The sequence below is a fragment of the Narcine bancroftii genome, chromosome 1 (genome assembly GCF_036971445.1).
Source record: "Narcine bancroftii isolate sNarBan1 chromosome 1, sNarBan1.hap1, whole genome shotgun sequence".
NCBI lineage: Eukaryota > Metazoa > Chordata > Chondrichthyes > Torpediniformes > Narcinidae > Narcine > Narcine bancroftii.
In genome coordinates this window covers 71,695,061-71,721,915 of record NC_091469.1, presented here as the reverse complement: position 1 = coordinate 71,721,915, position 26,855 = coordinate 71,695,061, and the positions used below count along the sequence as shown (strand labels likewise).

The following is a 26,855-nucleotide window of genomic DNA, read 5'->3' as shown; positions in this document are numbered from 1 at the left end:
TGACCTCCCATCCATTTAACGTACCTATGTGAGGTGCTAGGACAAGAAGGTAGCCAACATCATAAATGGCCCCCATCACCTTGGTCACAACTTCTTCTTACTGTTACCTTTGGGTAGAGGTACAGAACCCTGAAGACCGTTCAAGAACAGTTTCTTTCTGACAGCTTTCAAACTCATGAAACCTCTCCTTGTAACATTAATCTGGGACTGCTCTGACACTACAAGAGAATTGGCTGCACTCTTGCAAAGTCAATTTTTTTTAACCTCTTGGACAAACGTGAATATTTATTATCTATTTTTTGTATTGTCTTTTAATTCAATTAGAACATAGAACAGTATAGAACAGACCTTTCAGCCCACCATGTTGTGCTGACCTACTCAAAAAATGAAACTTCCCTACCTCATAGCCCTCTATTTTTCTTTCATCCATGTTCCTGTCTAAGAGTCTTTTCAATGTCCCAGTTGCACCAGCTACCACCACCATCCCTGGCAATGCATCCAAGATACCTACTGGTCAGCATTAAAAATAAAATGCCCTTGACAGCTTCCCTAAACTTTCCTCACTTTACTTTGTACAGATGCCCTCTGGTATTTGCTACAGGAAAAGATGCTGGCTGTACTCCTTATCTATGCCTCTCATAATGGTGTAGACCTCTATTAAGTCACCTCTCATCCTTATTCGCTCAAAAAAGAAAAGCCTTAGCTCTGCTAACCTTGCCTCATAAGACATATTCTTCAATGCAGGCTGCATCCTGGTAAATCTTTTCTGCACCTTCTCCAAAGCCTCCACATCCTTCATGTAATGAGGTGACCAGAACTGAACACAATATTATGGTCTAACCAGAGTCTTATAGAGCTGCAACATTACCTCTCAACTCTTGAACTCAATATCCCAGATAATGAAGGCCAGTATAACATGAGCCTTTATAAACACTGTTTAAACATGTGTGGCAATCTTGAGAGAGCTATGGATTTGGACTCCAAGGTCCTTCTTCCACATGGTAAAGAATCCTTCCATTAATCATATACTCTGCCTTGGTTGAAGTAATTACACAATGCTGGAGAAACTCAGCAGGCCAAACAGTGCACTTTATATAACAAAGATAAAGATACATAACCAATGTTTCAGGCTTGAGCCTTTCACCAAGCCTTCTTATTTTCATTATCAAATCATGTGTCAATTTAAAAAATGAAAAGGGTAAAGCGGAACATGAAATTGCCAACATCGACAATTTCTTAGAAAAGTTCAGTTCCTTTTCTGCCCAAGGAGGGTGCCTTGCTAATTTATCAAATTTTAATAATAAAAGTAAACTGCGTATAATAATCATCCAATAATAAAAATGAAAATTTGAAAGTACCATTCCCCCATTCCTCATAGTTTTCTGAAGGTGGGCTTTACTTGTACGCGGTTGTTTTCCCTGCCATATATATACATATATGAAGAAATAACTAAATCTAAATAAAATAAAAAAGGATTTAGAAATAAAAATTGGCAAGGCTTGAAAAAGATAAAAATTTAGATAGAATGTTCATTTTGATCGAATTAATACTGTTTATTACAATTTAAGGTGATACACAGAATACACACGTCTAAACTCAAATTATCCCATTTCTATGCGGATGCTGATCCATTTTGTGAAAGTGTAAAATTTTTGAAGCCTCACTGATTCATTTTTTTTGGAATGTCCTAAATTAGGATGATATTGGCAGAATATTTTTCATTCTTTGTCAATTATTTTTAAGATTAAACTAGATCCATGCCCTATAACTGCCCTGTTTTTTTTTGCATGAACTGGATAAACTTTTATCGGCACCTCAAGAGCGAGTTTTAGCTTTAACCATGTTGATAGCTAGACAAGCTGTTTTAATGAAATGGAAAGATGAACTCTTTTGACTCATGCACAATGGATACAGATGTAATATCATATCCAAGTTTAGAGAAAATTAGGTATAATGTTAAAGATAAAAAGTTACAGTTTGAAAAGGTTTGGGCCCATTTATAGAATACATTCGTAATTGGCAGTTTTAGATGATATGGCTGCTCTAGTTCTGATCTGTCTGCCCTTCTGGAGGTCACAACTTGATCCATCTTTGTATTCCTCTTATAACCTTGATTAGAGGGAGAGGGTAGATTAGTATTAGTTTTTTTTCTTTTAGATAAATGGATTTATGGGGTTTAATTATAATTATTCCTTTTTTCAGATTTTATTAAGGTAATAATGTGATTTGTTGTAGATATATAACTGATTTATACATATCATCATTTTAATAGATAATCACATTTAATAATAAGGGGCGGAATTTAAATTTGTCATATTGTACATTTATTTAATTTTGTTATGTATATGTTATTATTTTGCCTTGCTTTGTTAAGATCTTGAATGTGGATTATTATGTTAAACTTAATAAAAATGTGAACAAAGAAAAGCTGGTACCCTTGCACTGTCTTTTATAAGTATCTTTCTGCAAGAAAGTCAATTTTGATCCACTCTGCCAAGGTTCCATGGAATCCTATGCCTCATGACTTTCTGAATGAATCTACCATGGGGGATCTTGTCAAGTGCTACATCTACCATCCTACCATTACTAATTTATTTTGTTCACTCCTCAAAAAGCTCAATTAGGGTGGAGGGGTGGGGGCACGGAACAACCTATCCATGCTGACTCTCCATGAAAATACTATTCTTCTCTATTTGCTCGTGAATCCTGTCCCTAAGAATCCTCTAATAGTTTATCCACCACGAATATAAGACTCATCAGTCTATAATTCCAAGGATTTTCTCTGTTACCTTCTTTAAACAAGAGGACCACATTTGCCATTTTCCAATCCTCTGGTTCCTCCCCTGTGGCCAGAGAATGCTAAGATCATGCCAATGCCACAGCAATCTCTTCCCTCACTTCTCATAGTAACCTGGGGTCTATCTCATTTAGTCCCAAAGACTTATCGATCCTCATGTTTTTTTAAGAAGATCCAAAACTTCCTCTTTTTTAACCTCAACATGCTCCAGCACACATGCTTGTTCTGTGACCAAGCTGCCTCTCTATAGTAAACACTGAAGCAAAGTATTCATTTAGGATCTCCCCTACTTCCTCTGCCTTCAGGCACATGTTGGCTCCTTTATTCTTAAGAGGCCTTACCTTCACTCTCATCACCCTTCTGTTCTTCACATATGCATATAATGCCTCAGGGGTTTCATTAGTCCAACTTGCCAAGGCTTTCTCAAGCCCCCTTCCTTTCTTAAGTTCCTCCTTGACTACCGTATAATTCTCATAATCCCTTCCTGTCTTTTGCTTCTTAAATCTTGTGTGTTTCCTTCTTCTCTTAACCAGCTGCTTCACCTCTTTTGTCAACCATGGTTCCCTTACTGACCATCTTTTCTTGTAATTAGTCCTTCCTCAATTCAACACTACCATTTTGTCCATAGCTGTGCTAAAGCTCAGGGGGTTGAGGTCACTTTCTCTAAATGCTTCCCCACTGTGCGGTCTATTACCTGTCCAGGTTCATTACCCATTACTAGATCCAGTATGGTGTCTAGTCAGCTGGTCCATATGTTGTGCACTAATCCTTCTTTGACACACCTGACAAATTCTGCCCTTTCTATCCCTCTTGCAGTAAGGAGGTGCCAGTCAATATTTAGGAAGTTGAAGTCTATAACAATAGCCCTGTTATTTCTGCACCATTCCAAAATCTGCCTACTCATCTGCTCCTCCGTGTCAAAGGGCTATTTGGAGGCATGTGGTCTACTCCCAATGCAGACTTTCACCCACACTGACTCAGCAGACAATCCCTCCACAATGTCTTCCTTTTCTGCAGCTCTGATACTATCCCTGACCAGCAATGCTATTCTCCCTCACCATACTCTCCCTCTCTTACTCCTATCTAAAGCCCGATACCTGTATCAGCCAATCGTGTCCTTGCATCAGCCAAGTCTCTGAAACAGCCACAATATCATAATTCCAAGTACTTATCCATGCTCTAAATTCATTTCCCTTATTTCTAATACTTTTGCAATGAAATAGACAAATTACAAACCCTCCAACTGACTATATTTATGCTTCTTTCACTGCCTGTCCTTACTTACAAACTCACAGCACATTGCATCAACCTTTTCACCATCTGTTCTATTCTCTGCTCTCCTTCTGGTTTCCATAACCCTGCCAAACTAATTTAAATCTTCCCTAATAGCTCTAGGAAATCTGCTTTCCAGGATATTGGTTCCCTCTCTAGTTCAGATGCAACCTGTTCTTTTTGTGCTGGTTGTACTTTCCCAAGAAGAGATCCCAATAGTCCACTAATCTGAACCCTTGGCCCCTGCACCAGCTCTTCAGCCATGCATTCATTTGCCTTAACTTCCTATTCCTGCCCTCACTTCCATGTGGCACAGGCAGCAATTCAGGGATGATCATCCTTAAGGTTCTGCTTCCTTCCTAACTCCCTATATTGTCTGTTCTGGTCCTCGTCCATTTTCTGATCTATGTCATTGGTCCCAAAGTTGACCATGACTCCATTAAGTATAAAATTGTTTTTTTTTTAAGTAATTTTTGAGTTTTTTTTTTAAATAGTACCTCTTCAGCTTCACAAGTATGAATCTTGGTGAATATATACATTGTATGATGTCTCTGAAGGAACCCCCTTTTGCTTCTCTTTCTCTTACTGTTAGGTGCACCAGGTAACTCTTTGTTTGGGTTATTGAAGACATAAGTTGAAGTACATCATGCATTTTACATTTTCTATGTGTTATTACATGACAATAAAAGGAACCTTGTATATGATTACACTCATTTTTATTTATTAGTAATCCATTTACTGACTTTCTGAAACTTACAATTTTGGAAGTCAGAGACTTTCTGTAAAAAGTTGTACATTATTGACTTCTATTCCTTTCTGCATGGAAAGCTGCTAGTAGTAGTGGCATAGTTCTCTGGGCGGAAGGGTACTTTACTGATACATGTGCCTTATAGATTAGAGTAGTGGTTACCAACCTTTTACTTTCCACTCACATACCACTTTAAGTATTCCCTATGCCATAAGTGTTCTGTGATTAATAAGGGATTGCTTAAGGTGGTATGTGGGCGGAAAGAAAAAGTTTGAAAACCACTGTTTTAATCATTCCAAATTGATTTGTTATGTGCACATTTTCATAACTCCAAAGGAAATGGGCCAATGACCATCTTTCTCAAGCAAAATATTTCAGTAATAATTGGGTCGAGAGCAGTGATTCTCAACCTTCCCTTCCTATTCACATACCACCTTAAGCAATCACTTACTAATCACAGAACCCATGGCATAGGGAATACTTAAAGTTGTGTGAGAGTGGGAAAATAAAAGGTTGGGAACCACTGGATTAGAGAATAACATTTTGTAATTTCTCTTCAGTCAGCAGAAGCTTCCAGACCGCCAGTCATATTAAAGCTGAACAACATTTCTGGTGCTGACAATGGACAGAAACTTGTGTGTGCTGCCGAGAATATTGTGGGAGAATCAATGATAATTGTTAATCTGACTGTTTTTTGTAAGTATGCACTATTTGTATCGCATCCTGTTCTTGTTCTTTATTTAATCGTTTTTTTTTACCCAAACTAAGCTCAGGCAGAATTAAATGCTTTACGGATAATTCAATATTTTATTGAACTTAAAAATCTGGGTTTAAGTTGTAGATCACAATTATTGAAATTGTTTCTATCTGGTGAAATGTTATTTTGTGTTTATCAAACATTGTGGCATAAAGCATTTATGATAATGCACAGAAAAAAATATTTTCTGCCTCTAATGAATTGAAATATTAAATATCTTCTTCAAAGATGAGCTAAAGGCTTTATGTTTAAGGTGTCTTTAAGATGGCTGGTTGATCACTTGCGATGTTCTTGTCTAGTTCAAGGAGATGGTGAAATACAAAAGGCAAAGATCATGGTGCTGGCTATTTAATCTTATTCAGACCTGAATATTTTGAAAGCATCTTGAGTATAGATTATTTTTAACCACCTTTGTCATTCTTTGAGACATATTGACATCATACTCCTAAATATGGTGTTTAGATCAAGAATTTATTTTAAAGTATAACATTCTCAAACTGTTCCTAGATGAAGGTGGATAAAGGCTGATATTGTGTTATGGAGGGTGATGTTAGAAGGCATGGTTGAATTGTCAAAAAGTCAGAATTTGAAAGGAAGTGATGCCCACTTCAATCAACCATGGTGAATTTGAAAATAGGAAGATAAAGGAGCTGAAGATTTCTGCCATGGTGGTGAAATGGAGTGACAAGAGCCTTTTAACATTTATTTTTAATCCTCATGTATCCAATTCTCACATATTCAATAACTGTGCAGTAATATTATAACATTCACCACTGGATTCAACTAATATAATTTTTTTTATTTAAAGTTCCTCCCACAATTATATTATTGGGTGAGCCCATCCCAGATCATCGCTGGTGCATTCCTTTCAGTATAACTGGTAACCCTCCACCTAGAATTCAGTGGTACCACAACAATTATCCCCTGAATGAAACTGATTTCATACTCACTCGGATTCATGAGGAAAATATCAGTGAACAACATGGTTGCCTGCAGCTTGATAATCCGACCCATCTGAACAACGGAAACTACACACTATATGTGAGCAATGATTTGGGACAAGATAAGGATACAGTATATGCACATTTCATGCACCATCCTCCTGGTTCAGGCGAGTATTGCTGCTTTTTTTGTATATATCTGACTGTGTTTATAATCAGTGTTATTTATTAAAAAATCAGTTGTGCAAATATATGTTAACTATTAATATGATGCTTATAAAACCAAATAATACAATGGGACAAAATCAATGGCAGAAGCATAAACGGGAAGCCTAGGTCAGACAAGATGCATCTCCTAAATTATTATTTTACTATTCAGTGATAACCAAGTCAATGGATGAGAAATTTTACACACCATTCGTAAATTATAGATTCAATTCAATCTTGAAATATGAATACAAATATGAAAAAATAATAATGCTAAGCTAAATTGTTTAAATGGTGCACTAAATCCATAAAATGAGTAATGGGGTAAAATTTGATTGGGTCAGCGAATATTCCTTTATCATTTGGTTGTGGGATAATTCTAAACTTCGTGATGAAAGTATGTATGGGCATAAGTAAATCAGAACTTGTCTCAAGAATTAACTGACCCAGTGTGTAAAAGTAGATGAGACAATTTTCTTGTTTATTTTCATTGTGTGATTACATTGTTTAATGGGTTTATTGTATTGTATATGTTGAACATTTAGTGGGTAGGGAGGGAGGAGGGAGGGGAGAAAATGACACTGTGTATATTCAAGAGGGAAATGTTTGTGCGTATTTTAGTTAATATGGTTCATAATGTGAAAAGTAAAAAATTTAAAATAAAATTAAACATGTTCCATGCTGAGGTAAGTGAAGTATTTTAAACAAAAAGGTCATTAAGCTGGATACTTTGTGAAACTAGCTATTATTAAACAGACTTTATCATGGTGACTGTATGTTTCTCTTGTTAAGAAAACAGAGATGTTAAAATCAGGTTTGTTCAGAATTAATACCAGACACTTAACCACCATTTTAAAACAACTTAGAATTCTTAAATGTTAACTCTTGTATGGACTGAAGTTTGCATAAGACAAATTCCTGGTACCTACAATCTTGAGTTTCTTGACAAGAAGTGTCACACAAACAACATCACACACCTCCAATATCATGTTCCTTCTTACTAGGAAGAAAATATTTGGTTTGCGAATTGATCTTACCTGAGTGAAATATGATCAGATATTTACACCTCACTTTGGAAATTCAACTGCTCACTCCCTGGTGATATTTATCCATGTACATTTTATATGATTTCTATGTCCTTTGTACAACATAATTCTTCTTCAGGAGCGTTGCAGGGGATGTCCCAAGTACAACCATTATTGGGCAAGCATAGGATAATTAGATTTTAATGTAGCAACAATGGATTCTAACTTCTGTATTGATATCCTGTACTTGCCTTTAATTGTTCCATTTCCCTATCTTCCACACCACGAGGCTTCAACTTGTTGAATTACAGATGTTCCAAATCATCTGACCCTCTGAAAATCATTGACTTTCGCCGTTTGAGCCCTGCGATTGAAATTCTGCAGCAAAATCCACTTAAACACCCATCGTGGCATGCTAGAATCTTCAAGCAAAATTCTTTGAAAAGAACAAGCTATGGCAGCTTGTACCATGAGAAAAATATTGTAGTGCTTCATGAAGTCACTTTTAGCCAATTTCTTCTTTGTCACTCTCCTTATTCCAAAGATTCTGTAATCTTTTGAGAAATTATTTTGCCCTTCCTTCCTTTACTTCATTTTGTCTTAGTCTATACCTTTAACTGCCTTAACATCTTGCACACCTGTTATTCCCTTATTAATCTTTATCTTCTGCAGTACTTTGATTCTAATGGTTTTTTCAATTCTAATATTAATTCCATTTTCACTTCTCAGTGTTAGAGTCTCTTGTTAATGTTCTTTTCTGTATTACATTACCACAGCATGAGGCCGCAGAGGCAGATAGTTTATTCTCATACTCTGAAACTGATGTACAACACAATCCAAGTTTCTTTGTTTTGATCTCATCTGGGAGTTGTAATTATTTTTCCCAGTTTGAGAAATAACCTGATGATTAAAAATAATTGATTACTATTTTATATAAAAAAATGTTGCATTTTCAACCAATAAACAGGCACCAGGAACTCTGTCACAAATAACTTTGTTCACAGCACATCATACAAGGCAAGCAAGGTAGTTGTAGAAATTTAGTTGATGTGACACTTGAGTTGTTTCAGCGTTACCAGTAAATTAGTTCCTCATGATCGTCTTTTTCTGATGCAGATCCAAATGTTAGGTTGATTTGTAAATAGTTTTCCACAACAACTTAACTTTTGAGATGTGTTTATAATTGATGTTTTAAAAATATAATGACCATTCAAAATTATTGACTATTACAAATTTTATGATTTCAATAAATTAAAAATATTAATTTTAATAACTGTAGATCATAGAATACTTTGTGACAGGATAAGGAATTTAATATTCTCTGTTATAAGATTCTCAGAAGTGATAGGGCAAGAAAAATAAGTTGACTTTGCCAAGAAAGAATCCAGGTTATCAGTAAGGTTGTCCTATGATATGAGCTCAGATGGAATCCATATGGCAATAGAAAAAAGTAGGAAAGGAGCTTGTAACCTTCTCCGTGTCCAAGACATCATCTGTGAAGAAAAGATGGATTCAGTGAAGGGTAGACTGACAAAGATGAGCAGGAACAAAGGTGGACTTGAACAGTTCAACATGTGGTCAAAATGAGAGTTAAAAAGTGCGTCAAATCTCATTCCAATTTGGTGCATTAAACATGGAAGAGAAATAATGTGCTGTACTTCTTTCCCAAAGCTCAAAGCAGGGAACAACTACTGGTAAATAAAATAAACAATATTCATTGAAAAGAGAAGGACTGTCAAATTGAATATTCAATTGAATAGTAATGTTCAGTGCGATAAGTAGGGATCTAGTAAAAAATGATTGATTAATGACATTGCAGGACTTTAGATTTATATTATCATTGTATTATCTTAAAATAGGTTATGTCAAAGAATAGATTACATTAGTTGAAAAGCAAAGTAAATACTGCTAAAACATTATAAAGTTACATCAGTGCCTTGTGCTCTGACTCTGTATTCATTCCCACTGACCAGGAATAAATATCTAGTCAAAATAAACAAAATCTGGCTAATAACAGAAGAGGAAATATAAGCCCTTATGTAGTTAGACAATAGAATCAGGAGTATTAAGAAAAGAGAAAAGTTGCATCGTTTGTTTATGTACATATTTGTGAGATGAATTGCGCTGGGCTCTATTCTGGTGGAGTCATGTCGATGTGACATCCATTGGAAGCATATCAAGCTTATTGTGATGGGGAATTAATGTGGAATCAACTTTGCTCCTGTAACTAACCCAAGGAAACTAACTTAATTACAGTAGAGATCAACCCATTGGATTTCTGGTGCCTCTCACAAAGTAATCCTGTAACCTTCACATGTCTATCAACTCTCCTTTAAATCTTTTTGCCATTTACTTACTAAAGGAGTCATTTATAATGGCCAATTAACCTATGGAATTTGGGTGGAGACTTCAGCCCCTGGGAGATACCAATGTGGTCTGAGAGAAGACATGCAAATTCTACACAGACTCTGAGGTTAAGATTGCACTTGGTCCTGGGCGGTGTGAGGCACAGTTGAGCCATTGTACTGTCCATGATTTTGGTGCGCAACCTGCATGCACACTACAAAAACTATGCTGCCATGCAATTTATAATACCCTAGATTACTCTTTAGGAGCCCTGCAATCCTCCAAGTGACTGTCAAGACTGGTGCACATCGTGCAAACTCATCATTGTGAGCATACACTACTTCCCAACAGTTGAATGATAAACAGCAGCTGGAAGGACAGGAGGAAGAAAATGATGAAGAGGAGGGAACAGTTCCCTTGAAGTTGATCTTTCTTTGTATTGTATTTCTATTTGTGACTCTGGTAAACACAACCATAAATACCTATTCAACAACAGTCCTGTGACGGTGCTTCTGCTTTGCTTATAATAAAAGCAAACAGAAAATAACCATGCCAAATCCTATTTATAATATTGGGTTAACGATGTGTCCTCTGCTGAGGATGAGGATTGGATATGAGGATATTGTTACCTTCTAGAGTTTTAGGCCTGTCACTGGCATATTTGCTAAATGGCTACTGCAACTCTGGTGAGGGATCTTTCCTGCATGGTGGCATTGTGGTGTTGCAGGTGTGCTTGTTCCACAGCTGTTGCCTGCAGTTATGGACCATTCTTTTCTGCAGAACAAAGGAAAATATATATTTTTTTGTTAGGGTTGAACAGTTGGCAATGCATGTAAACTGTGAGGCATGGGTGCGCTTTTTGCGGAGCTTATGAATGCAAGGTACCAGTCCTGATTAAAAGAGTTTGTTGTTAGATAAAGGAGGCACAACATTTGATTGTGCAATGCCCAAAGCTCATGTTGCAGTTGTAGCATTACAATGTTTGAAGATTGACTTTGATCACTCCTGTAAGGCTATCAAACACTTTGCTTCACAGCATCCAAGTATTTGAAACTTGATTCACACATTCTTCAGGAAAGCTTTCTGGCCTCTGTAGATGGACTTCCACTAAGCACCTTCTCTTCAAAAATCTACAATAGTGCATTGGAAAATAATGATGTGGCTCTATGCTGCCTTGTCCCAATCTTTCCTTTTCAGGCCAGCATCGATTATAGAACTCCACTCCAATAGAAGCCCTTCTTTTAAGAGATACATGCTGACTTTATGTCGTACAGCTCAGATTTGAGTGGTGCAAGACTCTACCAATATTGTGTCCTTGTTGAGGCTTGCAGGCAATAGATAATGATTATTGCTGGCTGAATATAGCAATTAAGTACTCAAATAGCCTATGTAAAATTGCTGTGCTATGAGCACAATAGCCAACTTAATACGGGGACTATACAAATCAGCTAAATTGAGTTTGAAACAAAGGAGGTGCTAAATATTTGTATAGATTTTATATATTGTTATAGAAGTATGAAGCAGGTATACCAGAGGAGAAAATGAAACAGTTGCTAATCTAGAATTGTCAAATAAGTTTCTGGAGTGCAAGCTGTGTAGGCTGTTGTTATTAAAATAAGTTAGAAAAGAGACCTTGGAGGCTCTGACCACAATTTTAACTTCCATTAAAGATTTAGTTTATACTGACAATAAATCATTTCTGAATCTTTGGAATGAAGAAACATTGGGAAAAAAAGTTCTCTGTGCAACTTGGTGCTGAAGCATTCAATATTTTGCCACAAATTAACACAACAGGGAACCAATGACAACCTGCTGTCCCTACGAAGATGCAAAGGCAAACTTTTGTACACCTCCTTGACTATTTACAACCTGGACTAACTAGATACACGAGTCAATCCCCTTTCTGTGTCATACACCTGGAACAAAACAGCAGAAAATAGGATTTAAACTCGTGTCGTCCTGCAGGCCAGGGACAGAAAAAGTTCAACTCATCTGAGAACAAGCTCTCAAAGAAGTTTGCCTCCTGCAATTGTGACCTCAGCCTGCTCTCATCTTGTCCAGTATATCAAAGATCCATAAGATGACCAAAATATATTTTCAGGAATACTGTTGTGTTGGTAATTCAGAGGTCAAACCCTAAGCTGAATTGTATGATCTCATTCTTGTAATCCCAGTGCCTGCCACACTTCCACATTATTTCTTTGAAGCCAAAGTTGAATTTGACACCAATTCTCTCCGCACAAGACAGTGAAATTTAATTCTTAATTTCTTCTATAACAAGGGGTGGCCAAACAGTGTCATGCGAGCCACATATGGCTCTTTGATCTTTAATATGCGGCTCGTGGAAAATCTGAATATTCTAGAAGTTTCGACCCCCCCCTCGTCCGCCTGATTCATGCTGCTGGTTTCTTGCCCACCCGACTCATGCTGCTGGTCTCCCCCCCCCCCTCGCCCGCCTGACTCATGCTGCCAGTCTCTCGCCCACCCGACTAATTTTGTAAGGTGGAAATCTGATTAAAATATCTCTAATTTTTTGGTTTACCTTTTTTTACATATTTATGTCTTTGTGATTACTGAAACTAATACAAATTAATAGTTTAAAAACTGCATGCATGAATAAATATTATTGCATTTAATATGCATTTATTAAAATTTATTTAAAAGTTTTGTAGCAAAATGTGTATGTAACAATAAAAACGTATGTGTGAATTTTATTCATGTCCTGTGGCTCTCAAGCATCTGAGCTTTATCGTTTGTGGCTCTTACATTAAGCAAGTTTGGCCACCCCTGTCCTATAGGATACATTTTCAACAGTTGATAAATAAAATATATGCCCTTAGAAAGCTTCTAAATTATATATTTTTTTCATTTAGGCAATGAACCAATCACAGATCCAGGATTTTATGGTAAGGCACACTTTCCTATTTATTGGAAGATGTAAAATGAAGAAGGATATTTATCTAATGATTCTGTTTGGCAAAATGTTGGGAAGGAGCAATAACACAGAATTCAAATTTACTTTGAATTTAACACTATGTCATCCATTTAATACATAAATTGGTACGTTCACCTAAAATTATCATAAAATTATTACTGTAGGAAAGGTTTTTCTGCACTTTAAAGATTGAAACAAAATAATTTTATTTGTTTCAAACCAATTATTCTGGCGATGAAGGTGAATTCCTTTTCTGCTCTTCTACGATAATTCCACTTGGTGTTGATCACTGATATATTTGATCACAAGCAGAATGCTTTCTTGAAGATATTCAGTATGTGTATGTTCGATGTTTAAGGTATATTGTATCATACAGAGCAATATAATCAAAACAATTCTCATCAAGTTGTCAAGAATTGTTCACAATTCCTTGGCCAGTCTGAAAGTCTGTACAGTGAAGTTCTAACTTCAGCGAGTGAGACTTGTTTATTACAGAAAGCATTTTAGATCGATAAAGGTTTGTATTCAGTTTCCTGCATGTAATATAGATTAATAAAAGTGCCTGTGTTTATAATCATTTCATAAATTTATCTTTTAAAGTCAGTTTCAGAATCAAAGCAAAGCATGTAGCCAATAGATGCATGTTTGTTGCAAATGATTAAAGGTGAGATACAGAAGTACCATCAGCTCTAATCCTATTTTGGAACATCGTGAACTTGTTCATACACTAGTGTTAGATATGCTGGCAATTGTGAACACTGTGATAGATAAAATAAATAGAAGCAGTGGCATCACCCAGTGCAGTAACTCATGTCATCCCCCCCCCAACCCGCCATCTCCCATACCAGACCATGTAGAATCCTTAGTGATGTTTTTCGTACTTGTTACTTGTAAATTGTAATTCCCCTATATCATTGAATGTAATGGCAATAGTAGTGAGATAAAGAACCAGCAAAATTAAAATTACACCTTTAAATTACTTCATTGTTTAAAAATAAAAGTTATTGATATAGGTTCACAAAAACTAATTACCACAATATTGTAGCTAAAACACCAGAAAATTTGACAAAAGCACCAACTATAAAAACACCAGTACCAATGAAAACAACAGTGTGTACTTGTAGCGCATGCAGACGAAACCACATGATTCGAAACGTGATTGTAATTGGTAATAGCGACAGCTCTGACCAGAGTGCATTAGAAGGCTCAAAAAGTAAATTAGCATCAAGTTTTAGCCTTGTAGGTATATTGATATATGTAAGCTGGGCTTACAAAAAAATGTTTTTGTTGTTATAGCTAACTACAGGAAATTTTTAATAAAAAAAATAATAAATTTCTGCTGAAACACTGTACAAAAACTTTATGGACAGTCATTTTGGTGTGTCCCCCCCCCCCCCCGATGATCTGGTGCAGTCCGCACCCTCTTAGTGATGCCAGTGAATAGAAATAAGCAATGCCTTTTTTGAGCTGTTGTGATCAGGCAATAATTAAAGCCCAATTCTTTCCTAATATAGATAATTGAATTGTATGACTGATGCAAGTTTTATACAAAAGATAAAGATATAAATTGCATAATGGTTTGTAAATTATATTTAATCTGCTCTTGAAATTGAAATATTTTATTTTTACATTCTACTTAAGTAGTTTAAGAACACAGATGTATCATGTTTGATCTAATACTGAAATGATGGACAACTTTGCTGTGAGAGTTGCTGTAAGCTTCCAGTTCTATTTGTCTTGTACTATTTTGTTAACAACATAAAATACAATTACAGAAATGAAATGTTGTAAGGATTAATTTTAAATCTATCTTTTAATACATTTATTCATGGAAGTTAGAAAAGTTGTGAGGGAGAGTGGAGCAGGAGGAAATGCTGATGAGTTTAGGTGAAGCAAGGTGGAGGGAGGAATGGGGTGCATAAACACTTGTCTGGATCAGCTGTGCCAATAGCCCATTCCTATGCCATACATTATGTTCAAAACAACTTTCTGTAATGTATAACATACAGTTAATTTAGGAAACTGTGATATTTCTTTAAATATTTTAAACATAAAATTATTTTAAGTGTAACCTGTATTGTGGTTAAAGGCCAGTTTCTGGTTGAAGGTCTGGTGGGTGTAGCATCCTGACAGAGGCTTGGTTAGTATTGTGGGAGGGAAAGGGGAACAAAGTGATTAAAAATAGTCTATTAGATTAACAAGATAATATTGAATTTATGAAGTAATTTCTAATATACCATCAGAGTAGATGGATGTTGAATATTGATCCATATTTCAGCTTTAGAATGATTTTACATGTGTAATATAAACTCTCTTTATCAGTCACTGTTGTTGATTTATTGCAACAGAAGATGTGAAATATTTTATACCTCTCACTTGCAGATGCATATGATCAGGATATTTTTGTTATGAACTCAGATAATTCAACTTCAATGGGCCCACCTAATGTCACAGAAAAGACAATGGAAGATGGTATTGCTGTAAGTATTAGTTAATAAGTGAACAAACTTAACCAAATATATGTGAAAGAAGAAAGAAGGTTTTGTAGCATCTTTCATTACCTCAAGGAATCTGACACTAAAGAAATTCTTCTGAATTGTTTCTTGTTCCACATCAGAAAGATAGCAGTCGGTTTTTACGTTGCAAACTACCACCAATACTACTGACATAATAACTAGGCAATATTCTCTTGTCAGTTGTGTTGCTTCAGTATGTTTCAGGAGATCAGTGAGAACATAGGATCCTTTGCATCCATTTGAGAGGACAGGCAAAACATTGCTTCGTCCTCTTATCTGAAAGCATCTTTCAGTGCTGTGTTGATTTATTATCTTAACTTATAAAATTAAATCTCCATAGTGGAACTTGAATCTGTCTTGGAACTAAAACATAGTGGGTGTAAAATGGGTATACAATGCAGAAACAATAGCTGCATATCATAGCCTATTGTTGATGGAGGAAGAACTTTGGGGGAAGATGAAACTAAATGGCCTCATTCATCTAGATGTACCTTTTGCACCATTGTGCCATGAAGGAAATCCTTTGATAAGGTGCCCATGTGCCTTGGCCATTAACCATTGGTGAGGATGTGGCATCAATGCAACACACATCTCCCAGAAGTTATTATTCAACAGATCATTACCTTCAGGATGAAAAGATATTCAATGGTCTCATTTTAATTAGATGTTGAATAGAGTTCTCAGTTTTGGAATGTACATATTTAAAAAAGTGAAAATACATATTTTATTTTATTTCAATTTTAGTGCCCAGGGAATTTCAGTGTCTTTTTAATATTCTCACTGGAAGCATCCTGTAATAAGTAAATGAAATGGTTATACTAAGTCCTATTGCATGTTAGCAATAATGAACCAAAGCATATATTCTATCAAGACCAAATAATAAATTGCCATATTTGGAATTTTATCCAGATTTTACTACTTTTGGTATATTAGCAACAGCAACAATTTACAACATCTTTAATATAATGAAGGGTCCCAAAGGCTAATGGAACGTAAGAAAATTGCATGTTTTACACACGTGATCAGCAAAGTAAATGTAAAATTTGCTCTTGGCAACACAGTGCAAGTCTCAATGTGAAAAATGGCAACAGTGCATATGCTCAGAACTCGACAGAAACCTTGGTCACCATGAAGTTCCAGTTTGAGAAATTCCTAATTCTGATAGAGCTATAAAGCCATACAACATGGAAACAGGCCCCATAGCTCACTGCGTCCAGGCCAATCCATTTACACTAATTTTACATTAATCACATTTTTTTGTAATTCTTCACACATTTGATTTACAGTGGCAATAATCTACAAACCTGCAGTTGGATGCGGGAGAAAACCAAAGCACCTGGAGAATCTCATGCAGTCATAAGGAAAACATGTACACTCCATCAGGGCAGCATCTGAAATCAGGACTGAACCTGGATCTCTGGTGCTGTGAGGCAGAGATTCAACTAGCTCTGCCAATGTGCCACTCTATTGTATCTGGCTATCAGATGGGGTTCAATACCCAAACATGCTGGAAAAACATAGCAGGTCATGCAGCAGTCATATGAATTAAAGGGGAAACAACATTTAGGGCCTGGGCCCTTTGTCAGGTATGGGTTTATTAGATGAATATGGGCTTTTGGCTAACTAGAAGCTCCAAGGTTTAATAAATCAGGAGGAAAGTACAGACTTTTAGTGTGACTGGCCAGGGCTGAAAATGTAAATGAAAATATGAAAATCCAGAGTTGTAAATAACTTTAAAAAAAATGCCAAGGCTTTATATTTGTTATTATGCCTTCACATAGGATTCGCAATGAGATAGATGAATTGATAGCACATATGATTATGATGTTATAGCTATGAGAGGAACATGGTTGCAAGGTGACCAGTACAAGGTGCTCGGTCTCCCAGGTTATACACTGTTCCAAAAGGACACTGTTCCAAGAGGCAAAATGAGTTATGGTGGTGCTGTGAGTAGTCAAGAAAGCTAAAGGAGCAGTGCTGAGTTGTGATATAAAAGGGAATGGCTAATGATGTGGAATCATTTGGGGTTGAAATCATGAATAACAGGTGAAGAAAGAAATGGTGGGAATGACCTGTCATGTGACCTGTCCATTAATGGGGAAATATCATGGGCATGTTTGAAGGGATTGACAATTATCATGGGAATTTTTAATCTATAACCATATAACAATTACAGCATGGAAACAGGCCATTTTGGCTCTTCTAGTCTGCACTGAACGAAGTACTCTCCTTTTGTCCCACTTACCTGTACCCTGCCCATAACCCACCATTCCCTTCACATCCATATACCTATCCAATTTTTCCTTAAATGACAAAATTGACCCTGTCGCCACTACTTCTCCCAGAAGGTTATTTCACACAGCCACCACTCTCTGAGTAAAGAATTTCCCCCTCATGTTACTTCTAAATTTTTGCCCCTTAACTCTTAACTCATGGCCTCTTGTTTCAATCTCTCCTACTCTCAATGGAAAAAGCCTATCCACATCAACTCTATCCCTCTCATAATCTTAAGTACTTCTATCAAATCCCCTCTGAACCTTTTAGGCTCCAAAGAATAAAGACCTAATCTGCTCAATCTTTTTTTGTAATCTAGATGCTGAATCCCAGGTAACATTTTCATAAATCTTCTCTGCACTCTCTCAACCTTCCAATAATTCGGTGACCAGAACTGCACACAGTACTCTAAATTTGGCCTCACCAGTGCCTTGTACAGTCTCAACATCACTTCCCAACTCCTGTATTCTATGCTTTGATTTATAAAGGCCAGCATACTAAAACACTTCTTCACCACCTTTTCCACATGAGATTCTACCTTTAGAGAATGATGCATCGTTATTCCTAGATCTTTCTGCTCCACTGCATTCTTCAATGCCTTCTCATTTACTATGTATGTTTTGATTATTCCTCCCAAATGAAGCACTTCACACTTATTAGTATTAAACTCCATCTGCCATCTTTCAGCCCACTCTTCTAAGCAGTCCAAATCCCTCTCCAATCTTTGAAAACCTTCTTCATTATCCACAAATCCACCTATTTTGGAATCATCTACATATTTACTAATCCAATTTATCACCCCATCATCCAGATCATTGATGTATATGACAAATAACAATGGAATCAATACAAATCCTTGAGGCACACCACTTGTCACTGGCCTCCAACCTGACAAACAGTTATCTACTATAACTCTCTGGCATCTCCCTTCACAAAATTCATACCTAATGACTGAACCTTCCTAACTAACCTTCCATGCAGAATTTTAATGAAGGCCTTACTGAAGTCCATGTAGACAACATCCACTGCTCTACCCTCATCAACATTCCTCGTCACCTCTTCAAAAAATTCAACAAGATTGGTCAAACATGACTTTCCACACAAAATCCATATTGCGTGTTCCTGTCTCTCCAGATACTTATATACACTATCTCTAAGAATGCTTTCCATTAATTTACCTACCACAGACATCACACTTACAGGCCAATAATTGCTAGGCTTGCTCCTCGAACCTTTTTTTAAACAACGGAGCCACATGTGCAACACTATACCCGTCTCTAATGATATTTGAAACACCACTGTCAGAGCCTCTGCTATTTCCTCACTAACTTCTCACAAGGTCCTGGGGAAAATCCCGTTGGGACCTGGAGACTTATGCACCTTAATATGATTCAAATTCTCCAGCATTTCTTCTTAATCATTATAGTATCCATAATTACCCTTTTTGCTTCCTTTACCCTGCACAATTCAATAGCCTTCACCTTAGTGAATACTGAAGAAAATAAATGGTTCAAGATCTCCCCCATCTCTTTTGGCTCCACACACAATTATCTGCTGATTCTCCAATGGACCAATTTTACCCTCTCTCTCCTTTTACTATTAACATAGTTGTAGAAACCCTTTGGATTTATTTTCACCCTGTTTGCTATAGCCACCTCATACCTTCTTTTAGCTTTTCTAATTTATTTTTTAAGAATCTTTTTACATTCAATGTATTTTCTACACATCTCCTTTATTCCTTGTTTATTATATTTACTGTAGGTCTCTCTTTTTTTCGAACCATGTTTCCAATATCCCTTGAAAACCATGGCTCTCTCAAACTTTTGACCCTACCTTATACCCTCAAAATCTCACCTTTAAAAGACCTCCATTTCTCTGCTACATCGTTGACATGATGAAATGAGAGGTACGGGTGTTGTACAGGAAGTATTTGTGGAATGCATCAGGGATTTTTTTTTGAGCAAACCCTACACAGGAAGAAACTATCTTAGACAGTCTTTTGTAATGAGGAAGAATTTATGAGATCTTGTGGTAAAAGATCTCCCAGAGGGAAGTGACCACAATATATTGTATTAGAACTCCAAATTCAGTTTGAGGATGAACACCACAGGTCCATGAGCTGTGTCTTCTATTTAAACAAGGGAAATTATAATGGTATGACGGAAATGTTATCTAAGGTAGACTGATGAGCAAATTAAGAGACAGATCAGAAGAGGAATAGTGGGACATGTTCAACCAGCTGGTCTATAATACTCAGTAAGAGTTTATCCCAATCAAAAAGGGGGTTCATGAGAAGAAGGCATAGTACGATTAAGAAGTGAGGTAAAAGATCAAATTAAATTCAAAACTGGATTGTACAAAATGACAAGGATAGTGGTTGTCCAGAGGGCTGGGAAGTTTGTGGAATCCAGCAGCAGAAGATTAAGAATCTCAAAAGATGGAAGAAAATAAGTATTAAGATAAATTTTGCATGCGGTGTACAAACAAGCAGTAGAAGTATCAATTATATATAAATATAGGATCTTCAGAGAATGAGGCTGGAGAATTAGTAACAGCAAAAAAAATGACATGCTTTTATGCAATTCCTTCGCATCAGTCCTCACAATGGAAAATATTGGAATATCCTTAAGATATTATATAAGCTAACTTCAGATAATCGAATTCACAAAATATCTAATTACAATGGATAAATATTGGAGAAACTAATGGAGCTAAAGGCAGGATCATGACGAACTGCATGTTAGGGTTTTAAAGGAAATGGCTGCAGAGATGGTGGACCCACTGGTTGAAAATTTTCTTTGCTGTGGGTTGGTACCAGAGATTGGGAAACCGGCATTATTACTCTCTTGTTCAAAAAAAGGTAATACGCAAAGGCAGGGAACTACAGGCCATAAGTTTAACTCCAATCATTTGCAAAATGCTGGACTCAATAAAGAGGAAACAGCTAATTATTTAGGAATTTTGAAGATCATTAAACCTAGTCAACATGGTTTCATGTTTGACAAATTTCCTCAAATTATTTGAGGGTGCAGCAGGAAGACTTGATAATAATGAGTTTATTGTCATACACATTGTACAATATACATAGGCACTGAAATTCTTACTTGCTGCAGCTGAATAGGTACATTGTTTAAAATGAAACAACTACAAAACAATGAAAAATCTTTCTTTCTTTGGCTTGGCTTCACGGACGAAGATTTATGGAGGGGGTAAAAAGTCCACGTCAGCTGCAGGCTCGTTTGTGGCTGACAAGTCCGATGCGGGACAGGCAGACACGATTGCAGTGGTTGCAGGGGAAAATTGGTTGGTTGGGGTTGGGTGTTGGGTTTTTCCTCCTTTGCCTTTTGTCAGTGAGGTGGGCTCTGCGGTCTTCTTCAAAGGAGGTTGCTGCCCGCCAAACTGTGAGGCGCCAAGATGCACGGTTTGAGGCGTTATCAGCCCACTGGCGGTGGTCAATGTGGCAGGCACCAAGAGATTTCTTTAGGCAGTCCTTGTACCTTTTCTTTGGTGCACCTCTGTCACGGTGGCCAGTGGAGAGCTCGCCATATAACACGATCTTGGGAAGGCGATGGTCCTCCATTCTGGAAACGTGACCCATCCAGCGCAGCTGGATCTTCAGCAGTGTGGACTCGATGCTGTCGACCTCTGCCATCTCGAGTACTTCGACGTTAGGGATGTAAGCGCTCCAATGGATGTTGAGGATGGAGCAGAGACAACGCTGGTGGAAGCGTTCTAGGAGCCGTAGGTGGTGCCGGTAGAGGACCCATGATTCGGAGCCGAACAGGAGTGTGGGTATGACAACGGCTCTGTATACGCTTATCTTTGTGAGGTTTTTCAGTTGGTTGTTTTTCCAGTCTCTTTTGTGTAGTCTTCCAAAGGCGCTATTTGCTTTGGCGAGTCTGTTGTCTATCTCATTGTCGATCCTTGCATCTGATGAAATGGTGCAGCCGAGATAGGTAAACTGGTTGACCGTTTTGAGTTTTGTGTGCCCGATGGAGATGTGGGGGGGCTGGTAATCATGGTGGGGAGCTGGCTGATGGAGGACCTCAGTTTTCTTCAGGAAAAATAACCACATACTAAATAACTAAATTAAAAAGAATACAAAAAAAGAAAAAAATAATCACAGTTATTCGAGTGCAAAAAAAGTGGCTTGCAATAGTGCAGACAATCCTTTTGTGGTATCGGAGCAGTTCCTGATTAATGTGGAGGTTCAAGGGCCTGATGGCTGTTGGAAAGAAATTGTTCTTCAACCTGGAAGTGCTAGACTTCTACCCAAAGATAGCAGTGAGAAGAGGCTGTGACCATGGTGATGATGGTTGCCTTCTTGAGGCAGTGCTTCACATTCTGCAGATAGGAGGTTGGAGTCTGTGATGGACCTTCTGGACATTTGAATATCCAAACCAGGCTCTGATGCAACCTTTCAGTATACTTTCCACTGTGCATGTGGCATAATCAAAGACCACTCACAGACTTAAAGTAAGCAGTCAAAGGATTTATTCATCAGAATGCCTCTACATGCTGCTGGATCAACCAAGGCAGGTAAAAGGGAGGAGACTAGGGCTCCTAACCTTTATTAGGGTTCTTGTGGGGAGGGGCCCTAGGTCCAGAAGGTGGGCCAGTCTGCCCAGCTCAGTGAATTCATGCCTGCAGTACCTCGTTCCATCACAATACATATATAGATAGAGTATTTAATGACAGGCCAAATCTCCTCAGACTCTTTAGAAACATTCATGTGGCTTCTTCATGGTTGGCTGGCTTCAGGGGAGGTCTTGTGAAATATGGACTCCCAGAAATATGAAGGTTCTAACATTCTCCACCTCCATCCCATAAATGTGGAGACGTCCAAGGTCCTCGGCCTCTCCTTCCTAACATTGAGGGGATCCAGTGGAAGTAACCTATTTTGATTTCCAAAAGCCATTTGACAGGGTGGTACTTAAGATCCTGATGGATAAATTAAAAATGCATGGTATGGAAGGAATGATATTAGAATGGTGAAAAGTCTCAGAAAAGTGAGTTGGAATAAAAGAATCTTTTTCAGATTGGAATGAGGTAACTCATGGAATACCACAGGGATAACTTCTTGCCCTATAATTGTTCACTATTTACATCAGTGATCTGGAGGAAAGAACAGTGTGTAATCTTTCCAGATTTTCCGATGATACTAAAAAATGTGAAAAGGATACTCTGATTCTGGAATGGAATCTAGATTGATTAAGTGGACAAAAGGCTTGTAAATGGAGTTTAATGAGGGTAAATGTTTTGTCATGCATTTTAGTTAGAGAAATCAAAAGAAAATTATTTTAATCAGTGGTTTTCAAAGTTTTTTCTTTCCACTCACATACCACCTTAAGTTATCCCTATGCCATAAATGCTCTGTGATTAATAAGGGATTACTTTGTGGTATGTAAGTGCAGTGAACTGAGATTCACTGGTGTTCTGTTATACTGATGGCTGGCTCCGTCCCCATCTACCCATCTATAACTCTGATTTCCTGCCTAAACCCCGAGCCCATCTGAAGACCACTATAAGATCCTACCCTCAGTTATAAGCTAATAAAAATGTCTGTTCTCCCTCCAGTCGTGAGAGTTTTTATTCGCGCTACAATTTTATTAGTTTATTCCCTAAACAATGGAAGAAGTGCTACTCAAGCCAGGAACGCTGCTGATAGACCCTCTGTCCCCCAACACGGTTGTGGAGTTCACATACTGGCTAGATTGCTTCCAGGTCTATCTGAATGCGACCAGAGACGTCTTCCATGCTAATGAACTCAGGAAGTCCTCACTCGTTTTGAGGGTAGGAACAAAAGGATATGCAGTCATCAGGGACTGCACTACATATGATGCTGCCATTGAGGCTTTGAAGGCTCAGTACCTGAAGTCGCAAAATGAGGTCCTAGTGAGGCACCGACTCGCTCTACGTTGCCAACAGCCAGGAGAGACCACCAATGACTACCTGCTGGATCCATGGATGCTTGCCAAGAAGTGCAGGTACGAAGCGGTATGTGAAAAAGAAGAGATCTAGGTCATTCTAGTCGTCAGGTTCCTCTCGAGGTACATGAGGCAGCAACTGCTCGAGTTGGGAAAGAAGGATCTGGCTAGTCTTGTTAAACTGGTCAAATCATTGGAACAGGCCAAGCTCAAGAACGATGACCTTGACACTAGCAAGCTCACTCACCCAGGTTTCTTCTTCCAAGGACCAGCTGCTCCCACTACCCCAGCCCTAACGGCTGCCGCTTCCTGTGCTAGAGAGTGCTTTTTCTGCAGCAAGAGCCAGTACCCCCAATCTCGATGCCTGGCTAAAGACTCAGTGAGTTCCAGCTGTGGCAAGAAAGGACTTTGGGTGAGGGGAAGCCCGGGGAAGTCCGTGGCCTGCACCAGTCCCGGATCCGATTCCAGCCCCAAGCTGTCTGCCCTGAATTCACCCGAATCCACTTCCTGCGCTACACACCGATGGAGGGTGGCAGTGAGGAAACGGCATGAAAAGGCTCAGCGGCCATTTTGCCGTGACTCAAATTCAAACTCAGTGTCATCATCCTTCCATTTATCGCATATTTCTTGTGTCTCAGTCGCACTCTACACATATTCAACAACAATGTATAGTACATTTGTCATTTGAAGGGGGTAGTTTGTAAGATACGCCTGTATGTACTTGATGAATTGTGTGCTCCGGTGCTGTTGGGTCAGGACTTCCTGTGTCACCTTAAAACCGTGACTTTGGAGTATTCTGTAACGGTTCAGAATGGAGGACTTCTAAAATCAGAATCCACATGTAGCCTCTCTCCACAGTGAATACCGACACCCCCTCCCCCACCTCTCTTCCTGAATCTGTCCTCTGACTGCAAGCCTATTGCTACCAAGAGCAGGAGGTTCAGTACAGTAGGTTGATATTTTATAAAGTCTGAAACACAATGTCTGCTCGATGAAGGTATCATTGAACCTAGCACCAGCCCGTGGAGAGTGCAAGTGGTAGTGGTAAAAGGAGAAAACAAGTCCAGGCTAGTAATTGACTATAGCCAAACTATTAATCAGTTCATGCTCCTGGACACTTACCCTCTCCCTTGAATTGCGGACGTGGTGAATGATGTTGCACAGTATTGGGTCTATTCGAACATTGACCTGAAAGCTGCTTGTCCCCAGCTGCCAATCCATTCTGAGGACCGTCCATATACGACATTTGTGGCTAACGGTTGTCTCTATCAATTCTAGAGAGTCCCTTTCGGTATTATTAAAGGAGTTTCTATCTTTCAGAGGCAAATGGACAAAATGAATATGGGTTGAAGGCTACCTACCCCTACTTTGATAATGTCACCATCTGTGGCCATACTTTGGAAGACCATGACACTAACCTCCAAAGCTTTCTCCACATGGTAAAAGCCCTGAAACTCACTTATAACTCTAGGAAGTGCATGTTCAAGACTAAGCATCTGGCTATCCTTGGCTACGTAGTGGAGAATAAGATGCGCTCTATTAGATGTGCCCTGTTAGAGCTCTCCTTAACCAAGACCACGAAGGATTTGAGGAGATGTTTGGGTTTTTTCTCATATTACGCCCAGTTGATCCCTCAATATACTGATAAGGTTTGCCCTCTCTTAAAAGCCACTATTTACCCCCTCTTGGCTGAAGCCCAAATGGCTTTTAACTACCTCCAAAATCACACTGCGAAAGCTGCCATAAACGCGGTGGAAGAGAATGCCCCTTTCCAAGTGGAAAGCGACGCTTTGGATATAGCCCTGGCTGCTACCCTCAACTAGGCGGGCAGGCTGGTTGCATTCTTCTCTCGGACATTACAAGACCACAAGCTCCAAAATCCTTCTGTAGAAAAGGAGGCTCAAGCCATTTTGTAGAAGCCATGAGGCTCTGGAGACACTACCCGATTGGTAGGAATTTTACACTCCTCACTGACCAGCGCTCTGTCACATTAATGTTTAATAATGTCAAGAGGGGAAAAATCAAAAATAACAAAATTGCTAGGGGGAGGATCGAGTTCTCCACCTACAATTATGACATTGCCTATTGGCCAGGAGCCCTTAATGACCCTCCAGATGCATTATCCAGAGGAAGCTATGCCTCTGCACACACCGGTCAACTGCGGTCTCTGCATAATGAGCTCTGCCATTCAGGGGTTACCCGCATGGGTCATTTTGTCAAAGCGCACAATCTGCTCTACACGATGGAAGATATCAGGTCTTGCCAGGTATGCGTGGAGTGCAAGCCGCACTTCTACTGCCTCGCAAAGGTGCACCTGATCAAGTCATCCAGGCCCTTCGAATGGCTCAGTGTCGATTTTAAGGGACCTCTCCCCTCCACGAACTGGAACACTTTCTTTCTCTATCATTGATGAGTACTCCCACTTCCTATTCACCATTCAAAGTTCAGGCATGTCCACTTCTTCAGTCATAAAGGTCCTAGATTCTATTTTCGCTCTGTTTGGGTATCCTGGCTATATTCATAGCAACTGGGGCTCATCCTTTATGAGTGATGAGCTATGTCAGTCCCTGCTGGTGAGGAGCATCTCCTGTACAACCCCCAGGGGAATGGACAGGAGAATGCCACTGTCTGGAAGGCGTTCAAACTGACCCTGAAGTCGAGGCCTTCCAGACTGACAGGAAGTTCTTCCTGTGGCGCTCAATTCCATCCATTCACTACTATATACCGCGACCAAAGCTACTCCTCACGAGCTACTATTCAATTCTGAAAGAAGGTCGGCGTCGGGAACTACACTCCCAACCTGGCTTACAACTCCTGGTCCGATCCTTCTCAGGAAGCACATGAGGAGAAGCAGGACCGACCCCCTCATCAAAAGGCTGAAACTGTTCCATGCCAATCCCACGTACGCCTACGTGGAGTACCCAGATGGTAGGGAAAAGACTTGGCACCCGCCGAAACAGATGGTCCGTTGCCTCAAGTGCCTTGCGAGCCATGGAGCTCATTCTCACTGCCCCCAGTCAGAACAAAAGTGGATCCCTCACTACCCACAAGGGGATCAGGAGAGCCAAGGAGCCCAAGGCCCTCCCATGCTTAGGCACTCCACCAAGATC

General features: G+C 38.7%; 1 protein-coding gene across 1 annotated transcript in view; it reads left to right on the top strand.

Moving 5' to 3' along the window:
• ntrk2a (neurotrophic tyrosine kinase, receptor, type 2a) overlaps window positions 1–26,855 on the top strand; it is a 298,501-nt gene that overhangs the window by 46,351 nt on the left and 225,295 nt on the right. The window contains exons 7-10 of the mRNA XM_069929911.1: window positions 5,378–5,513; window positions 6,383–6,685; window positions 12,967–12,999; window positions 15,411–15,508. Coding sequence (XP_069786012.1) covers window positions 5,378–5,513; window positions 6,383–6,685; window positions 12,967–12,999; window positions 15,411–15,508 — 570 coding nt within the window. The remainder of the gene's footprint in view (window positions 1–5,377; window positions 5,514–6,382; window positions 6,686–12,966; window positions 13,000–15,410; window positions 15,509–26,855) is intronic.